This window comes from Phyllostomus discolor, chromosome 3 (assembly GCF_004126475.2).
Source record: "Phyllostomus discolor isolate MPI-MPIP mPhyDis1 chromosome 3, mPhyDis1.pri.v3, whole genome shotgun sequence".
In the NCBI taxonomy this organism is placed as follows: Eukaryota; Metazoa; Chordata; class Mammalia; order Chiroptera; family Phyllostomidae; genus Phyllostomus; species Phyllostomus discolor.
Genome location: NC_040905.2, coordinates 26,774,989 through 26,796,758, shown reverse-complemented (window position 1 = coordinate 26,796,758; position 21,770 = coordinate 26,774,989). Strand labels below are relative to the sequence as shown.

General features: G+C 37.4%; 1 protein-coding gene across 5 annotated transcripts in view; it reads right to left on the bottom strand.

Annotated features, from left to right (window-relative positions):
- CTNND2 (catenin delta 2) overlaps positions 1–21,770 on the bottom strand; it is an 828,740-nt gene that overhangs the window by 513,874 nt on the left and 293,096 nt on the right. For all 5 annotated transcript variants that reach the window (XM_036020261.1, XM_028518208.2, XM_036020263.1 and 2 more), the window contains one exon: positions 17,331–17,443. In XM_036020261.1, the coding sequence (XP_035876154.1) occupies positions 17,331–17,443 (113 nt within the window). The remainder of the gene's footprint in view (positions 1–17,330; positions 17,444–21,770) is intronic.

The following is a 21,770-nucleotide window of genomic DNA, read 5'->3' as shown; positions in this document are numbered from 1 at the left end:
ATTGTGAATTTAATAATAAACTTAAGAAGTCATATAATCCAGTCAAGTTATTAAAATTAAACTTTTGAAAGAAATGAAAAGTTTGCAATATAACTCAAGTGGTTTCTCAGTAGACATACAAAAGAGAGTGTTTTCCATCTTTACTCTGTGTGTGAATGAAAACCCCACTCCTCTTCTGGAATATTACAAAGCCTTAGGAAAGCATTACCCTACTTCTGATTTATGTGGGTCCTGCAAAACCTACAGCAATGGGAAAGAGGGGCTAAACATTCGTGGTGGGGCCATAGGCTCTCCCTGAACTTTGTCACTGAATTGTAGTACTCTCATTTACTAACATTGGGTCTTCAAATAAAAGTCACAGGATAAGCAAGGTATGCAATTATTGGGAATCTGTGGAACTCAGTAAATGCGCATATACTTCCTCTGACTGCTCTGGAGTCACAAGCAGGTGTTGGAAGTAAGGAGAATGAAAGTTGGCCTATGAGTCTGCTCAATCAACTGCAGTCAAAAATCACTGAATTCTTCTCAGGTCTAACTTTGAAAACTATTCATAGACAGCCAAAATGGGCAGGTCCTCTTATCATCTTCTATGTAGATTAAGTCTGCAAACACTCTACACCCTAAAAATGTTTCTAAATGTTGAAATATAACAGAAATTGATCAGAAAAGTGATGAACTGTGCGGTCCACTCAAGGTGATTGTTCTCCCTATATATAGACATTCCATGATCTAAGGAAGTTGTAGTAGGATAATGGGGTTTGGGGCAAAATAATACATATTTATATTACTTGTACAATACATGTTTGTAAGAACTAGATAGTTTGAAGGCTTTTTGTTGGCTGGTTTGGCTTTATTTTGTGGTGTGTTACTAATTCATGGAATTGAATGTCCAAAAGGTGCTATATCCATACAATGGAATACTACTCAGCCACAAAAGGCAATGAGCTATTGAAACCTGTAACAACTAAAATTTAATAGTTCTTTGCAATGAAACACTTAGCAAAGTAGCAATGAAAAGAAATGACCTTAACTAGACAAAATGAACCTATAAAAAACTACATTAAGCAGAGTGATCCGGCAGCCCCACTTGTAGCTGTATACCCAGCAGAAACAAAACATATACACATAAAAACGTGCACACGAATTTTCAAAGCAGCACTATTCCTAACAATCCAAAATGGAAAACAACCTAGTGTCCAACAACTGATTAATGGATAAACGGTGGCATATCCACATAAAAATATTATTAGGAAATAAAAAGAAAAGAAGCATTGATACATGGTTTAAAATGGATGAACTTCAAAAACATTATGATGAGTAAAAGAAGCCAATCATGAAAGACCTCATCCTGCATGATTTCATTCATATGAAATGCCCAGAAAAGGCTGGGACAGGTCTGAGACTTCTTTCTGGGGTGATAAAAATGTTCTAAATTTGACTGTGGCGATGATTGCAAGACTATAACTACACTAAAAATCATTAACTTTAAAATTTTAAATAAGTGAATTGAATGCTATGTGAATTATATCCCAATAAAGGCATTAAAAATAACCCTGTAGCAGTTCTTTTAGTGCTAAAGATTAATGAAATTCCATTAAATAGAAAAGATTGCCTACTATACCCCACTCTTACCAGTACAAAAAGAAAACAAAACAAAGTGAAATTAAATGATTTTTTAAAAAGACATAATACTATAGTCTTCACAGATTACTTAAATAAAAACCCTATCAAATTCTATGAACAAATTATAGAAGTAATGAGAGAGTTTAGCCAAGTTTTTCCTATTATCAGGTCAATATATAAAAATCAATTGCATTTTTACATAAAACAGGATCTCTTAGCAAATGCACCACATAAAAAAGATAACATTTCCATGAGCAACACAAAACTCCAAGGAGCCTAGGAAAGAATGAAATTAAGAACAGTGCAAAGCCTTGAAGAAGAAATGCATACACTTCATCAAAAGACATTTTTAAAAATGGACTGACATCGTTCAAATAAGTTCATAAATAGGAAGACTCAAAATAATAAAGTTTAACTCTCCCCAATTTCCCACAAGTAGAACACACACATGGGAAAATCTGATACATGACAGACAGAGACACCCTCACAGCTTAGGGGACAAACGCAGTCCACTCAAGGGCTGGTGTTGGGTCGATCTCTTATTTATGTGGAAAAGAAGGAAACTGAAACTTTGCCTTTTGCTAGGTTAAAAAACAGTCAATTATACATGTACTAAAGAATTTACTATGAAAAGGTATAACTTTGCAATAATTTAAATATTGGAAATTGTTTTAATGTTGTAGCAGGTAAGATTTCTTAAACAAGATTCCAAAACCATAAATCCTAAAAACAGACTGATCAACTGAACAACACTAAAAATGAACACTTCTGTTCACCAGTGGATGTGATAAGGAAATGAAAAACAAATTGTGAGAAGATGGTTATAACATGCAGCAAACAAAAGATGAGCACCCAAATACACTGAAAATTAAAATAACTAAGAAAAAGAAAAAACACCAATAAACATACAAAAGACATACATACAAATTTAATGAAAGAATAAAAATGAATATTTAAGAAGTTTATAAAAAGTGCTATTAGTGCAGAAGTCAGGGAGATGCATGCAACCTTCAAACCCATCAGATTTGCCACAACAGCACCAACCAATACTTTGAAAAGAGCAAGTTTTGGGGAGTAAATGGAGAAACGGAGTACTCATTGCTGATGGGAATGTAGGTTTCTACAGTGGCATTTGAAAGTTCTTTGGCATTATGGAGAAACTGAAGACATTCAAACCCTACAAGACAGCTAGAGCTTTTCTGTGCACACCCAAGAGAGACACGTGCATACCCTCACGAGGAGTCGTACAGAATAGCGCCCCAAGCCATATGTTTCTAAAAGCAAACCTGCAAACTCTGCACATGTTCTTCTCAGGAGACAAGATACATGCATTTGTCATATTCACAAGCTAAACTTGGAGGCATCAGTTAAAAAAAAGTCATAATCTACAAGCACCCAAATCAATAGGAAAAAAAAATCCCAAAAAACATTACAGCTGAGTTTTAAAAAAGCATGTTGTAAAAAATATGTAACATGTGCATGTAAGATCCACAAACAGGCAGACCAAATAATATCTTGCATATTTGGATGCATACATGTGGGGAAACATAAAGAAATTCACAAAAGAATAAATACAGAATTTGGTCGAGTGTTTGCTTCCGATTTAGAGATAGTGTGAGGGAAGGGCAGAGAAGAGTCTCCAACCACTGATCAAATTCTATCCCTCAGCGTGGCGATGGCTTTTTTAAAACCACACATATAAAAATATCACTAATTCTCTACTGTATGTACTGTAGAATTTGTAATACTCTATATGCCACTATCTTAAAATAAAAGATTTGTTTCTAAAATTTTTGTATAGTCTTAATTTTTTAAATTACTAAAGTCCTATTAGCAAATGATAGCATTTTAAAAATAGACCATCAGTCCATTTTAATGGAATACTTTTATTTGAAAGTATCTTATTTTATCATTGTGTTCAATTAGCATCTCAGAGTTTTATTTGGTTTTGTACTTTTCTAACTGAGAATGAAAGAATTCTCCCTGGGAATAATAATGCAAGTTAAATCTTCCGAGAAAAATGGTGACTCAGATCTGCTGGCAAACACACTGCCATCTCCTTTATAACTTATTTCCTAAAATCCCCTTATTTTGAAGTTTTTAATATCTCTTTAAAAACTTTCAAATATTCTTAGGAACTTCATTTCTTCATTAGTTTATAATTCCTTTGTTCTGATTCCATGAGTTGCACATGCAACTAAGTTCTGATTGATGTTTTCCCTCTGGAATGTTAGTTCATTAGCCAAATATAATAAGTATATGAAATGGTCAGATTTAAGCTTAAAATACACTTTTGTGCTCTACCCCAAAGGATAGATTAAGTAGAATTGAACTAATTTAATTCTCTCTCTTGAATTTTGATCCTGCATTTGCTGTTTCCTGGGAGCATTAAGGGGTCAGTCAGGCACAGGAATGTTAACTCGATTTTAACATTTTGTTATAGACCCTAAGGAGAGGAGTTTGAACAAGGCAATGACCCTGTTCACATTCCTACTAAGTAAAGTCATATCCTAAATGCAGTGCTAAAACTGTAAGCTATGTGAGGGCAGGGCATTTGCTTTCCTCCTTCAGAACTGTACTCCTAGTATCTGTTACACACACGTAGTAGACCCATGACATAGACACACTCCTACATGTTGAATGAATGAATGAATGAATGAGTGGATTAATGAGATCTCACACTCCTTCCTGTCATAAGGAAGGAACTTCACAAATTCAGGTATCTATAGATTTTTTTTTTTTTGCTGACCCCAGCAACCTATCCACGTGCGTATGCAATGCTTCTCTAAATTAGGGACCAGACTGTCAGAATTCAGCTTTTAGATATGAGTTCCAGAGGGAAGCCCTTAGATTCCACAATCCATCAGAGACCCCAAGGATTTAAAAAAATGCTAACAATTCCAATGTTTAGGTAATACTGAGGGTTTTCTCCATTCCCTCCTTCATCTCTTTGGTAAAGTTCTTTTCTAGTACCAGGTTACAAAGGCATTTAATGAAACTTATTAACAGTAGGACACAGACACTCAAAATTACAGTGACCTTGAACTACCATCCTCTTGAGGGCAAATATAATTTTTGCCGTGATGAGACCTTGTCCTAAACAGTGTGATGCTTTGGTGAATCAGGACTACATTATTACATACACATTGTTCACCCGTTACTTTAAGAATGCTTCTTTATTGTGGCATTCCCTGGCAGAGAATGGCAACAGTCAAACTACTCGGTCTTCAGTTAAACTGAATCATCATAACCACCCAGGAAATAAAGGAAAATGAAGAGAAGGTATAAAGAAGCAGTATCTCTCTCTGAAGGCGAGGGCATTTCCTAACTACTTGTGCATGTGAGGAGTCAGAACTGTAATAGTCCTGGCCATTAATTAATTAACTAATTAGGAAGAGGACCAACCCACATATATTGAGTATTTTCTCAGCAACAAACACTGTTATTTGTTTGAAACGCATTTGCACACTTATGCTTACAACAAACTCAGGTGCAACAACAAAGGTAGGCATTGTTCTCCGCAATATACAGACAGACACAGGGAGCTTCTGGAGGACCAGTGTATTTCCCACCGTCACCCAGACGGCAGTGAGCAGAGCTGTGATTCGAATCCAAAACTTACAGGTTCCAAACTCTATTGTCTCCAATAGCACCCTGTGCCACCTCCTAAAACTAGAGCTTACCTATTTGTCGGGCAGTTATGACATAACAGGTAATATATGTGTCCCCTAAGACAGATCGAATGAACCTCTTTACCTTAAATGAGAAATGTCAAAATGACAGTGAGTCCTTCACAGGTGGAGGCTGTCGCTTACCCATTAGAGAGAAGGGTAATTGCTAAGTTTGGAGTCAAGTTGGCAGCCAGTCCCTTGGATAGAGCTTTCCAATAAAATCTTGCTGAGAGTTACATTCTCAGAGAGTGTGTAAGACTAAGCAACAACGTGTGACGATTTTCGAACTTCCTCAGCTCTTGAGGTACTAAACAAACAGATGTTTGACAGGGCTGGGGCTTATGAATACAGCTTTACTGTCAACAAATTAGGCAACATCTTTGCTGCCTGCTGCTAACACAGCACTCTCTTAAACTTAAAATTCAATGATAGTTTCTCCTGGATAAAAGGGAATTAGAATACATTCACATACACGAAATCAAAAAAATCAAAGGTTCCTTGTTGAAAATGGGCAATGCTTGTGGTAGAAGCTAAGCTCACAGTGTTGGCCTAGCTTACCAGATGTTTAAAATTTGTTCTGAAATAATTTTGCACTCCTATGCTGCATGTTTTGATACAAATGTGTCCCTGGACCTTCCCAACTCTGACTCAGAAATCAATGGAAATGCGCAGGCCTTTGGTGGCAGTTTTCTGACCTATCTCCTGACAAGAGTTGCCATCTTTAACTTGTGGCGGCCTCCACGAGCTTCAGTCCATCCTCCACGCAGCTGGCTGATGCAGAGCTGATGTCACCACCTCCTTGTTCTCCTCCATGTTCTACCACCCAGTCCACAGAATTGAGTTCTCTAGGTCTCTGGCCTGACCTATGTGGCTGCTCACAGAATGGTTATGCCTGTGTGCACCTTTATCTGACACCACTCCACCCTTTGGGCTCGCTCTTCCAACCACAGGGATTCCAAACTGATTCCTGTCTTTCTGACTTTCCACTTTCCCTGTGAGCAATGCTTTTACCCCATTCCATTCCCTGCCAATGTTTCACATCGCTGACACACAAGTATCCCTCTGAGAAATCGTCCCTGGCATGACTTCCTGTGGGCTTCATGGCACCAACGCATTTTATCATGTGTCCTGTGCTTAGATGTCTCTCTGTATTTGACAGTGACACCCTGGAGGCCAGGGGCTGCATCTTGTTCATGCTTGAAGCACAAGGAGTGCTTACTAACATGGTGGGCCCCTAGAAGTATGTCATAATTTTTTTAACGGGACTAATGATTATTTCTTAAAAGGCCTATTGCAAAGGATTTCTCAGTGTGAAACCCTCTGTTCCAGTCTCCTAACTTTACCCCAGGATTCAGACAAACTAGAAACACATCTAGACCCTCTAAAGCAATTTATAACATACTTATATATTTCTTTAAGGCTGCATGTTCCCAAATATAAAGTCCATGTCTTGACATAACTGGAAATTCCCATATTGAAAAAAACCCCATTTACACACATAGATAGACACCTATGTGCCTTCCACTGAAGCATGCAATGTATTTGGTAATGTCTTACTATCCCCACTACTTACTTAGACTTATTACTTAAGTTCAAATAATGCCCCCTTCTTAAAACATTCAGATGTGGCTTACTGCCTATAATGCAACATTGGAATGAGATGAAGAGCACAAGAGTAGAGCTGGAACAAACCTAGACACTCATCTTTTCCTATTTTAAGGTGAGAAAACGGAGGCCCAGAAACCCCAAATGACTTGTCCCAAGCCACACCTTGAGTGCGCAGGTGCCAACACCATGCTCCTCTCACCCCTACTAGAACATTCTCCCCACTATACCCCTGCTGCCCTTTTCTTATTATTAGATTGAACACACAATGTTCATAGTGTTTTTAGCAAGCTGTCATCATCTCAGTTTTGATGATTCAAGTTCTTTCTTCTTTGTGAGTCAAATGCTCATTGTTATTTTGTCAGTTGAAATATCACCAGTTAGCAATTCTCTAAAATAAGTACAAATGAACAAACAAATACAGGGTCTGCCACAAATAGCGTCCCTTTTTAATTACAAAACCATAAGCATGTAATTCCAACATAACAATATCACACTCAAGCACACCATGTGATATTTTAGGTGAAATGTTCAAATTTAAACTATAAATTATTACCCATATTATTACCCTACCAACCGCACTCAAACAGGCCGTACTTCTACTGGACCCTGTACGAAGCAATTTAGTAAAAGTTTTGCACCCACGGCATCTCAGCAAAGGGAGAATAAACATGATGGGTACACAAATGCCTTCATCAACAGGCACTTCCACTTTGCACCATACCTATCCACATAAGCCGCACGGGAAAGCAACGAGCATGCATCTTTTGGCAATGTAGTCATCTCTTGCTGTTCTCTGAAAAATATCTATTGAAAGAGTCACTAACTTCTGTATCTTAATTTACTAAGCACTTCCTGTCATACATATTACCCCTGCACTCTTGCTCTTTTTTTTTAACAATGATACAACATCACAAGTATTACCTGTGGCTCCAGCAGTGGGCACAGACACATGTTACGTTTCACCACGTGAATGAGAAGCTGATTTGAATTTCCGTTTCTGTGTGGTGTCGGTTTCTGTGTGGTTTTTAGTCTATGTTATAAAGGAGACTAATCAGCACTATCCTATACATCATCTGAGCCCATAGTTAGAGGAGCCATTTTATAATCTTTTGTAGAAAAATTAGGAAGGAAACTTCAAAAAGATTATCCGTATATTCTTCAAAAATAAAAAATGGATGTGATTAGCTAGTAACTGTGCAAGATGATGCTTTACTTACATTTCTCATTTAATCTTTACTAAATTACACAGGAGCATTATTCCCATTTGAGTGGATGAGAAAGATGAAATTCAGAGAGGTTAGCAAAGTTAGGCAACACTATAAAAACACAAGAATGATATTTAGCTCTACATTGTAAAACTGCAAACTTCATCTTTCAGCCTATTAAGTTAAAAAGGCTCTAAGGATAAGAGAAAATATGAAGAATTTTCTAGACTAATTAAGTATATAAATGTTCAGTTCTTTATGAACCAGAATATTAAATTTCAAAATATATTAGAGTTAGTTTTCCTAAAACATCTGTTCTATAATGCAAAACCTTTAAGTAAAATTTGGTACATGGTCATTATATGTAAAGTTAATTAGTTTCTATATATTTCAGAAAAAAAGTCAGGCAAAATTGATGCAAAAGTGTTGATAGAGTAGCTGATATAAGACATATATCAAGTGATTATAAGTCTTCAGCGTTCAATTTTTTTGGGGACCCACATCAAGTTCTCGGGACAGCTGACTCTTGAGTACACATCGCACAATCTATGGACTAGGAAGCGGGCTCTCAGCAGACATCAAATTTGCCTGTGCTGTGATCTTGGACTTCCCGCTCCTAAAATGTGAGAAATAAATTTATGTTGTTTGTGAGTCACCTAATCTACAGTGCTTTTTAATAGCAGCCTGAAGGGACTAAGACAATCAGATAATTAGCATTTTATAGACGTAAGTATTAGTATAATTTGTCCATTGGCAATTTGCAAGAGAATACTGAATAATCACTCTGGATGTATTTAAAAAGCAATAACAACATATACTATTAACACCCTTTACCTGACTTGTCTAAGAATAAATCTCAGAAACATATTCAGATGAAGAACTTCAAAACAGCTCTCATCACTGGGATGAGGAGTGGAGGAGGAAAAAGAAGCACAAAGTAAGCCCCCAAATATTTGTGTGCCCAGGATGAAAATGGACCGGAGTAATTTAGATGGTTTTACCACATAATTCAAGACACCATTTCAGGCTGAACAGCAGCATTGGCGGTGAGGCATACTAACATGTGGACTCAGGGAACCAAGATGCCCGGGGTCAAAAGTTGGTGTCTGGCCGCCAGGTATTTGGGGCTGGGAAAGTGAATTTTCCTCTCTGGATCTTAGTGTTCTCATCCACTATGTTAAATTACAAGACGATTCACAGGGTTCACTAGTAGTAAATGGCACAATCTACATAAGCCAGTTAAGGCTGTCCCTGGTCTATGGAAATCGCTCAATGAATACTGCCATTATAATTATTAAAATTGCCACTAGTATTGCTATTGCTGTCACTATTACCATCATCTTCTTAAGATCAGAGTGAAAGTATGAGACCAGATCAACCACAGTTCCACACACAGGGTACATCAAACTGACAGGTCCTGGCATCCAGGGTACCATTTAACAAGAAGACTAACTAGAATGAATAGTGAAATGTAGTTATTCTGGTCTGGCTTGGTCAGAATAGTATATAATATCTGATATGAATGATAATATATTATATGTATATTATATATAAAAGATATATATATTCAAGAATATAGAGAGATGGAAATATTTATAGATTAATAAAACTGGTAAACTTTCTGAAACAATACCAATGAGAATAAGAACAGCAGTAAAATTACTGTAGACTTATTCATTCATTTATTCAGTTGGCATTGATCAGTTATGATGTGCTGGCCATTCTTGGGCATGTACTCTGTCCCTGTGCTTGAGGAGCTGGAGAGCAGTGGAGAAAACAGAAGAGGGACAGCACCTGCGTGCACTTGTTGAGGAGGCTCAGCAACATCTCGCTGTCGGTGAAGGGAAGGCACCAGCTTTAATCCAGGTTGTAAATTTTGCTACAGGATTAGGAGTTCAAAGGACTCTAAGGTACTATAGAGAGGGCTCAGCATAGTGACCTTGGACTCTAGGCTGGCTGGGAAAGGCTCAGAGTCCTGACAGCTGGGAGAAAAAAAGAAGCGCTAGAGAAACGGTGCATCCCAGTTAAACAAGCAATACCTGTAAATGTTCTGGCTCCTTCTGAGCGAGAAAGAGATCTGTCTGAGTGGAGACCTGGGCGGGAACGGGATGGTGCTGTGAAGCATGAACTGAGTCCTGAGGACCTAGAAAACATTCGAGTGTTCTAGAACACCCATCCTAATTTATGCAGGAAAAGGGGGAAAAAAAACTGAAACAGGGAATCCTGAAAGAATAATCTCAGCATTAAAAATAAGCTATAAGAGGCCAGGAAATTGAGATATATAAGTGAAAGATAGCTGTACAAAAGTTAAGAAAGACAGGGGTTCACGAAGGGACTTAAGCAAACCAGGACTATTCAGGAATATTCTTGAGGAAGGTTTAGGCTCTGGAATTTAGAATAGAAGGAAACAAGAAAAACACTTGTTTTAAAATAATAATATTGGCAATGTAGATAATGCTAAAATATGTCCACAGTTTTTATATTTTGTTCTTTTCTCTGTTTTCCTAATGAAACAGACATTCTAAATGACTTCACAAATACCACTGCAATGTTAATTAGATTACCAATTCAATAAACTAAATGTCTCATTTAAATAAATCAGTATGACTTTGTTGGAAGAGTAGTATTTTAACCACATGAGAAATGATTATGGGAACCAACAGCTATTTTTTAATTTAAAATTAAAAATATATTTAATGAAAAATAAAATTAAAAAAATAATTCAATTGAAAGTGATTTTTTAACTGGCAAACATCTATATATTAGTAGTAAGAATCTAGAATTCTGACTAAGTGTGATTTTTTTAACCTTTGGCTAGATGACTGTGTTTGGAGATATTTATATATGTATAAATGGAAACATAATAAAAAGTTTTAAAAACTAAAATGTTAAAGTAATTAATTATCTAAGATACTTGACTTTTTAAATAAAAATAATTATTACTTTATTTAAAAAGAATAAATGTCAGTATCTACTTGTTTAAATATTATGTCTTATAGAAAAAATAAAAATGCACAAAATGTATGATTTTGAGAAACAGTTATATTCATATATGATTTGTTTACTTAAGAAAGCTCAGTGAGCATGCATTTAAATATGTACATTTCACTCTTGTGACACCACAAGAGTCACTCTGTGACTACTTGACTTGTATTTCTTCACCACTAACTAACTTAACCAGAAATCAGCATTTTCTCTAAACTACATCTGGCCTCTTTGTAGGTATGAAAAACGATCTGAGCACTATTTATAGAACTGTTGGCATTTGGACTTGCAAAACTTAGTTAATAAAGGGAGTGACCTTTCATAACAGTTATAACATGAATTCTTTTTGTATTCCACTCTCCAAAATACAGCAGAGTTTTCTGAAAATGTGTTGGCAAGAAATTCAATAGTTCATCTGTGGGAAAGAAAGAGCATGTTCTTACGTGGAGCAAGATATTTTCATGTATATAGAACATTTTGTCATTTTAAATATATGAGGTCTGTCCAGAAAATCCAGCCATATAATGACAATGGTTTGTGTGACATTGATGTAACCTGGCAGCCAAGGAGAGTAGACTGGATTGCGCATGTGTGAACAACGACAACGGCACTGTACTGGTCAGTGGGGGTGGTAGATGCCATTGAGTGAGCATATGTACTGTGTGGCCATTGCATTCAAAATGACTGAGCAAGTAAAGCAATGAGTCTGCATCGAATTTTGCGTTAGGCTTGAACAGTCCTCCACAGAAAGTATTCGGATGATTCAGAAGGCTGCAACTATGGGCAACTGGTGATTGGCAGCTTTATAATGACAACTCACCCACCCCACTCATAAGTCACATCTCATGCAAAGTTTTTTGGTGAAACATCAAATCACCCAGCCCAGATTTGGCACCCTATGACTTCTGGCTTTTCCCAAAACCAAAATCACCTTTGAAAGGGAAGAGATTTCAGACCTATGATGAGATTCAGTAAAATATGATGGGGTACCTGATAGTGACTGGGAGAACTGCATGAGGTCCTGAGCTGCCTAATTTGAAGGGGTCTGAGGTTTCATTGTCTGATGTACAATGTTTGTGTCTTGTATCTTCTTCAATAAATATCTCTATTGTGTTACATGGCTGGATACCTTCTGAACAGACCTCACATATATAATTCCAATCATTCTTGGCTATCTACATTATAAAAATGATGAGACTAAAACGATTGCTTTATTTAGTTGTCCTTATTCTACATGAAATAACAACTCTATTCCACATTCAAATACTTCCACTTCTTAGAATCAAAATAGCACATCATTTTGATATGTAAATCCAGATGCATGTGTACATACATAATGAATAACACTGGATATATAAATTAAACTACTGAATGTAATACAGACAGTCACAGAGTAAAAGTTATCTTCTCTAAAAAATCTTTCATAATTCAACTTGCTATAATATACAGAGTGAGGCAAACGTAGGTTTACAGTTGTGAGTACAGGAAACAATTTATTCTTATATAATTATTTATTAAGTATTGTATTATTTTCCATACAAAAAAACTACTTTTGCCTCATCCCGTATATCTAATACAAAGTACTTAAAAGCATTGTGTCATTCTCTATTACTGCATAACCAACTACTATCAACTGAGAAACTTAAAACTATGTCCACTTTTTTTAGCTTATAGTTTGTAAGTTTTGTAAAGTTATGTTACTACACAATTGGGTTCTCTGTTTAGGGTCTTGAAAGGTTATCACCAAAGTTTCTGCTGAGCTACTGTCCCTTCTGGAGGTTCTGGGGAATAATCTACTTCCAAATTCACTCAGGGTGTGAAATGAACTCAATTCCTTTTGGTTATAGGACTGAGGTCTTCTTCTCTTTTTTGGCTGTAAGTCAGGGGGTTGTCCTAACCTTCTTGAAGCCATGTGCACTGCTATCCACACCAGCAAGGAAGAATTTATCATGTTTAAAATCTCTGTAGCATTGAATCTCTGATTCCCTCTGTCTCTGAGCTCTAGACCACTGTCATCCTCTTCCTCATCACATTCATCTACAGTCTTCCAAGAGTCAGGTCTTCTTTAGGAGTTTATAAGACAGGTCCAAGTGTGATATGAGTCTATTTCTCTCCCACTATGATCTTAGTGTCCATTAGAATCAAGGAGTGTGAATAGACATCAATTTTGTTGTCCTTAAGTTTTCAATAGCAATTGAGAAATCTGTACACATCTTTTGACTGAAGGTTAAACTATTCTGTGGCATGGAACTTCTAGAAGGCTCAACAGAGTCTCATCCCCAATACTTTGTTAAATTCTAATGACTCCCAAGGAAGGGACACCTGGCCCTGTTTGGACTGGTCAAGAATGCATTCAGAAAGGTATAGGACCTCAGCTGAGCATCTAGTCCAAAGGAGGAGGGGGCCAGGCAAAAGGGGGAGCATATTCTAGATGGAAGGGATCACTCAATCATAGACACTGACATGGGAAAGAACGGTGTAGTTCTGAAATTGCAGAAGTGGGAAATAAAAGTCCCTCACAGGCATGGTTCTGATTTATGCATGATACAGATCAAAGTCATACCCCATGGAAAATAGGTCTGTGCACACTACAACCAGAGAGCTAAGTTAAGAGTGCAGTCACAGGGGTCTGTGGGAAGTATGACAAAGGCATGGGCACAGGCAGGTCCTCAGGTCATTGGACTTACAGAAGCAATGCAGGAGGCCCAGTCTGGGATGGAATAATGGCTTATAGGACTGCTAGACCAAGACCTCATGGATGAGCCTTTGCCTGAGGGATGGGTGTAATCCAAGTAATCCCAACTGGCCAGAGGGTGGGAGTGGGTTACTGGCAAGAGGGGTTTGATCCTGACCCTAAATAAAGGGCATTATCAGTATAAATAATGTAGCCTCAGATCTGGATGGTTCTGAGGAATGAGGGAGAAAGTATGGAACAAAACTAGTTGCAGGAAGGGAGAAGAGTCCAGCAGCTTGGAATAGTTTGGCCTGAAAACAGAGTGAGGAAAGTCAAAATAGGAAGAAATGGAAGAAGAATAGCTGCAGTGAGAAGCATCAATTATTTCTTTGTGGAAGAATGATAACACTTAACCACTAAATGACCAGGATTCTGGAAGTTATGATATGCATTTGGGTGTTTAGAAAAGTCTGTGAAGAGTTGAAGAGATCACAATGGTCCTATTTGTAGTTACTTCTATCCTAGATACTTGAATGCAGAAGCTGATAGGCTGCAACAATGGATGGCCCAGATTCTCCCTCCTCCAAACTTCCAGTGCTCTCATTCCTTATTTGATTGACTGGTATGAAGATGACTGTCATAAGTGCATTCCAGCAACACGTTTTCAGTAAGTTTAAACTGTCAGTATGACTACCAAAAAGAGGTCTTGAGAATCAGATGAAGCAATTACCTATTACCAGGTAAGGCAAAGGAAAACCAAACTATAATTATCAGTCATTTTTACCATTTATATAAAAAGTATGAAAAGTATTTGACTTCGCTTTATTTTTTTGTGTGAAACTCTCTTACCCCTCCTTCTATCCCTAAGAAATATGAAACATCTAAATTATCAGACTTCTTTATCTGTTCTCCTTTCTCAAAAGTTGTTTATATTCTATTTTTTTAAATATCCCTTTTGATGTGCTAACTAGGTTTGTCTGTCACCCTTAATAAAGACTTGAGTTTCCAAAGGTGAATTTCTGCAGCTGAGCAAACAATGAGGTTATGACCAAACAGAACACAGCAGGGATGGACTGGGTTTTCTCCAGTGAAATATCAGTAAGTTGCTTGTACTACTGAAATGCAGATTCATACCTTAACGATTTCCAAAGTACAAAATAATTAAGCTTGATGAAGACTGAATATTATAGAGATATAAGGTGGGGGAATAACAAGGCAGTGGCACTATTACTTAATACACATTTAACACAGAATTACTGATAATGTACTGTGAGCTGTGAGCTAAGGATACAAGACAGAGTGTGAAGAACCAAACATCACCATGGATAGTGTTTCCATCTACTTTGGTAGTTCACCAATGTGTTCTATCCAAGACACTTCGGATCCGAGAAAAGAAATTGACTCAATCATGTCAAGTGCGAGGGGAGAAAATTTTATAAGAATTTAAAAGGAAATATCATGGATGCACCATCTGTGATGTTGCCAGTCCTAGTGATAATGACACTGGTCTTAACTCTCAGGAACAATATGGTCTGTGTCTGTCGAACTGCCCTCTGTTACCACAGACTCCTCCATTAACACTCAAAGCACGTGGTTACCGTCCCCTAGCACTTACCACAGGATGTCACAGATTTGGGGTTACTTATTTTACATTGTAAGGAGTAAGAGCCTAATTTCTTACAGGCCTGTGACTGGAGGGACTTCCCTGGGCTTAGACAGACATTTCTGAAGCAATCAGAAGCTGGAGATTGAGGCACAGAGTACAGCGTGGTCCCCCGGACCTCCTCTTCCCAGGGGCTTGGAATTGGTGAAACAAAATTAAAGACGCACAGTATGCAAAAATAACACACAGAAAGATTAGGATTATGAATTCCACAGGTAATCAGACCAGTAAGGAAACAACTGGTTTCAAAGCTAAATAGATATTAATTTGGTGGTGTTTATGAACCCCAAAATCCAACAAGCTTAGCTTCTAAGAAGGTGTTTAGCAATAAAAAACAGCTCTTAAGTACATGTAGTAATAGAAATACACTCTTAGAAATATTAATTTTCTTCCTGCCTTAGACTCACCACCTTCTACCAGTTAACTTTCTAAACACAATTTCAAATGGACACAACTTACTTTTCCTTTTTCTTGTCTATCCGCCTTCCATTAACTTGGGAGTTCAGACAAGTCTGATAAGCAAGTCTGATAAGAGATCACAATTTACTACTGCCTGCTTCTTGCTGCCAAGGTACTACAGAAGTGGATATGCTTCCACATGCTCCAAATACAGCTTTACTAGGTTCAAGTAACCTAGTCTAACAATATGAACTGTGATGATTTCTATTTAAAGGTTTACCACTGTTCAATGTAGACAAGAACAATGCTAAAAGACTAATGGCAGGTGCCACCAAAGTGCAAATTTACTCTTGCAATGATAAATGCATTAAAGCAATGGATAATGATGTTTTAATTCTTTTGAGGCAGCAGGTAGCTAAGGGCTCACCAAACTCGATCTCCTGCTTCCTCAATGGAGTTGGTATAGACCCCAGGACTAGGAATCCCTGACCCATTCCCATCTGTGAGCGGCCATGTGACTGGTTCTCACCAATGGGCTATGGGTATAGCGATGTTTTTGATGGTGAGACCATAAGGGTTCTCAAGAGAGAAGCTGGGTCCTTGCTCATGATACAGAGGGGAAGCAAGGAAGCAGTCCCCTGACCAGCGTCCCCTACCTCCATCTGTTGCATGAATGGGCAGCAGCCTGCTCTTGTTAAGTTACTGTAATATTGGAATTTATTTGCAACAGTAACTACTGTTTCCTTAATCAAGACTCTTCCCTAAAAATGTAGTGTCAAAAACAATGTAGAACAAGAGGGCAGAAAAGTACAGTGCATTTTTGAGAAACCAAAGTTGACACACAGAACTATACTTGTTTGTCTCTCTCTCACACACACACACACACACTCATTCACACACTTGCATTTTTAAATAGAAAAACAAAGTCCTAAGGTGGATCTTTCACTCTGTGGCCAAATGACTACATTTTGTTTTGTTTTTACATTCATAACTTCAAACTAACCCCTAATTGAATAATCACTCTATCTATGAAATTGAAATAGTTTTATACATGGCAATTAAACGTGTAGTTAACATGGAAGGAGCAATTTTATAATTTAGTATCGTATATTAGCAAACAATAAGGGTTATATCAGAATATTCTCTCATTTCCAGAACCTGCAACTCCGGATCATTCAGAAAAGATGAACAAACTCAGAGACTGTGGTATGGCATCTCCAGACTTCAAGCAAGCTGACCAAACGAAGAGCCTTCATTTGTGTAAAATCATGCATATTTGCACTCAGGGCAGGGCCTACTTTTGTTAAAAGTTTCAAGGACAAATAAGGCCATTTCAGACAGCTTTTGAACATCTTAAATCAGGTTGGTTGCAATTCCTTTCCAACATCTGACTGACTGAATGTTCCAATTCTACTGCCAGCTTTGTAAGGAGAAGATAAACACCACAATTTACTTTCACTGCAACGCAAAGCACAGGCCGCGGAGAGCGGGGCGCCCAGTACCTGATGCTGCTCATGCTGCCGGTCTCTGACCCCAGCTTGCATCGCTCCAGCTGGCTGGCCACGATCTGGCGCTCTGCCTCCAGCTCTCGAGTCAGTCTTTCAAACTGTAATTCCTGAAAGAGAACCACCAAAAAGATGAATTCTATTGTTTACGTAAAAAGTGGAATTCAGACCCAAAAGACAGTTGGTTGAGGGGGAAAAATCTGACCGGCCAAGATGTCAAATCTAAGAAATAGAGAGTGCTGGCGTGGAACTGAAGAAGAATTTGCAGTTCAGACAGACCCAGGCTTGTGTCACAGTCCTGGGGCCCATTAGCTGCAGGGTCTTGAATAAGTTATTTAACCTAAATATCACTTTTATCATCTATAAAACGGGTTTACAATACTTATTTCATAAGGTTGACATGAGGACTCAATGAGACACTGTCCATGAAAAATTAGCCTATGCTGTGTTTGGCGGATGACCCATCACCCCATGGATACCAAAAGTGAAAGATTTAATTTTTCTATCATTTGCAGTACAGTATTTATTCCCTACTGGCCTTCCAGCTGCCTCAGTATCCTAATTTGACCCTCATATTACTTACATATTGTAGACTGAAGAAAAGTCATGCTTAAACCTATACTTTCTTATGCTTTGAATTTGAGTGGAATGGCAATGATAGACTCTACCCAGGCTAGTGACTAAGGGAATGACCTTTGAAATTTTGCTATATCATTTTTAAAAATAGCCCATTAAACCAATGAAGGATCTACAGTTATACAAAGGATCCCCAAATCTACTGTTAAAGGATTAACTTTCATAAACAATGACTCATTCAGTATATCAAGAATCTTAGCTGTTCCAACTACTGGGCTTTATACCATATTTTAGTTTTTATATTTTACTTCCCCATACACTTAGGTTTTTAAATAAATATAATTATATCAAATCACATGTTTTAACTAAAGAGTTCAAGAAATGTTTTTACTGTGTTACATTTAACCTCTTTTAAAAATAATTAACTATCTGCACAGTTACGTTTGGATGATTAAAAAAAGGAATGCTGAAAAATGATGAAATATCGGGTTGCAGTCCATTTTGGAAAACTAAAACTCCCAACATTGCAGGGATTTGTCTGTCCAGAAAAGATGAGTGAGTTTTACTTATTACCCCAGGACAGTCTTGGGCAAGGCCTTTAAAAAGTAGGAACTATTTTGCCCTCTACATGAATTAAGAGTATCTTTCCTCTTTTCCGTAAGGGCAGATTTTTTAATGTTGACATTATTTAGGGGATCTGTGTAAGAGACATTCTACATAGGACAGCTTCACTTTTCCCTTTAGGGATGCTAAAACTTAGGAAGCATGCTGTTGTTTCAGATCAAACTTTTATTCTCATATATTCTGAAGGAGGGCAAAGACTATTTGTGAAGAATGGGTACCAAGACTCCTGCTGAGTGTATTTTGTGCAGCTAAGCCTTCCTTCTTCTGCCTTCAAGTGCTGCTTTTTTCATGTTTCTTTCCTCAAAAATATGCAAGTTCTAGGAGATTTTTCATTACTAGTCTTTACATTATATTATCGTAAATTCCTCTGTATAGCAGGAAACCAACTCATACCTCTGAATTGAAAACACCTTAAAAACATAATATCTGAGGACCATAGAGAACTCCTCATAGGTAGATAGAAATTCATTATTTGTATTATTGAAAGAACTTTAATTTACTGCATGTTTGCATATATTAGAAGTAGCTCAATACAATGAGACGGTGTGGCATTATGAGTCAGGACTCATAAATCTTCCTGGAATTCTGCTAGGACAGACCCTATACTTGGGTGTGCTTCCTCAAAGCTGTGGCCTCACTATATATTTTCTTCATTTCAGCCATATGGGTGGGAAGTGATAGGAGACACTTTTTCATTTGTGAAACTGCCTTTCAAATATAGTTACAATTTCCAGGGCTCCTCATCACTTTGTACAGATCTGTATTTCCATCTGGCTTCATTTGCCTTCTGTCTGAAAGACTTCCCTTAATATTTCCTGTATGTGGTTCTTTAGGTGATAAATTCTTCCAGCTTTACATGGCCCACAAGAATCTTTATTTGTCCTCATTTCTTTAAAACACTTTTGCTCTACTATCCTCTCATTTGCATTATTTCTGACAAAAAAAACCCTATGGTATTATTTATCTTTGATTCTTTATATGGTGTTTTTTTTTTTTGCTCAGACTCCTTTTAAGATTTTCTTTTTTTAAATTGTTGTTCATGTACAGTTGTCTCCATTTTCCTGCCACCACTTTTCCCACCAGCCTCCATCCAAACTCCCACCCTCAATCCTTCCCCGCTTTGGCTTTGTCCAAGGGTTCTTTACACACGATCCTTGATGATACTTTCCCTTTTCCCCCCACCCCCATTATCCTCCTTCCTCCTCTCCTGTGGTTACTGCCAGTTTGTCCTTTATTTCAACTTCTCTGGTTCTATTTTTGTTTGCTTGGTTGTTTTGTTGATTAGGTCCCACTTATAGGTGAGATCATATGGTATTTGTCTTTCACCACCTCCTTACTCCACTTAGCATAATGCTCTCCAGATCCATCCATACTGTTGCAAAGGGTAGGAGCTCCTTCTTTCTTTCTGCTGAGTAGTATTCCATTACTACTCAGTAGTAAATGTACCACAGCTTTTCAATATACTCATTTACTGATGGGCACATAGGCTGTTTCCAGCATTTGGCTATTGTAAATTGTGCTGCCATGAACACTGGGGTGCATAGGTTCTTTTGGATTGGTGATTCAGGATTCTTGGGGTATAGTCCCAGCAGTAGATTGCTAGATTGAAAGGCAGTTTCCATCTTTAGTTTTTTGAGAAAATTCCATACTGTTTTCCACAGTGGCTGTACCAGTCTCATTCCCACCAATAGTGTACTAGGGTTCCCTTTTCTGCACAGCCTTGCCAGCTCTTATTGTTTGTTGATTTGGTTATGATGGCCATTCTGACTGGTGTTAAGTGGTATCTCATTGTGGTTTCAATTTGCATCTCTCTGATGGCTAGTGATGCTGAGCATCCTTTCATATGTCTCTGAGCCCTCTGTATGTCCTCCTTGGAGAAGTGTCTGTTTAGGTCTTTTGCCCGTTTTTTTTTAATTGGATTGTTTGTCTTCCTGGAGTGGAGTCGTGTGAGTTCGTCATATATTTTGGAGATCAAACCTTTGTCTGAGATATCATTTGCAAATATATTTTCCCATATGGTTGGTTCCCTTTTCATTTTAATGCTGTTTTCTTTAGCCATGCAGAAGCTATTTAATTTGACGAGGTCCCATTTGTTTATTCTTTCCTTTATGTCCCGTGCTCTAGGGGACATATCAGTGAAAATATTGCTGCATGGAATATCTGAGATTTTCCTGTCTATGGTCTTCTCTAGGATTTTTATGGTGTCACAACTTATATTTAAGTCTTTTATCCATCTTGAGTTTATTTTGGTATATGGTGTAAATTGGTGGTTAAGTTTCATTTTTTTTTGCATGTAGCTGTCCAGATCTCCCAACACCATTTGTTGAAGAGGGTATTTTTACTGCATTTTATGTTTCTGCCCCCCTTGTCAAATATTAATTGGTCATAGAGACTTGGGTTTATTTCTGGGCTCTCTATTCTGTTCCATTGATCTATTCATCTGTTCTTATGCTAGAAACAGACTGTTTTAATTACTGTGGCCTTGTAATATAGTTTGATTACAGGTATTATGATCCCTCCTACTTTGTTCTTCTTTCTCAAAATTGTTGTACCTATTTGGAGTCACTTATGATTATCATCGGTGCTGAACAACTTGATTTTCATGTTCCTTGGGGTATTTGCTTTTGCTTGTGATTCATTGGGCTTCCTCAGTGTTCAGATTTAAGGTTGCCCGCAAATCTCGAAAGTTTCCAGCCATTATTTCTTCAAAAATTTGTCTCTCTTACCCACTATCTGCTCTTCTTCAGTGACAATTAAGTGTATATTAGGCCACTTGGAATTGCCCCACAGCTCATGAATTCTTCTCTCATTTAAAAAATTCTTTTTCTCACCCTTTGTGTTTCATTTTGGATAATTTCTATGAGTGTTTTTGAATTAACCAATCCTTTCTTCTGCAATGTTGAATCTACCATCAATTCTATTGAGTGTATTTTTATTTCAAATGAATCAAACATCCCCAGAAGTTCCATCTGAGATTTTTTTATATCTTCCACATCTCTATTTAACTTTTTGAACATATGGAATACACGTGTAAAAACTGTTTAAATGCCCTGATTCTAGCATCTGTGTCAGTTTCAGCTGATTGATTTTTTTTCCTTAATATGGACCATATTTTTCCTCCTCTTCATGTGTGAAGATCTTTGAACATAAAACATTATGAATTTTATCTCTTTATATTCTGGTTATCTTCAAAGTCCTACAGATATTGTTAAGCTCTGTTCTGGGGCACAGATACAT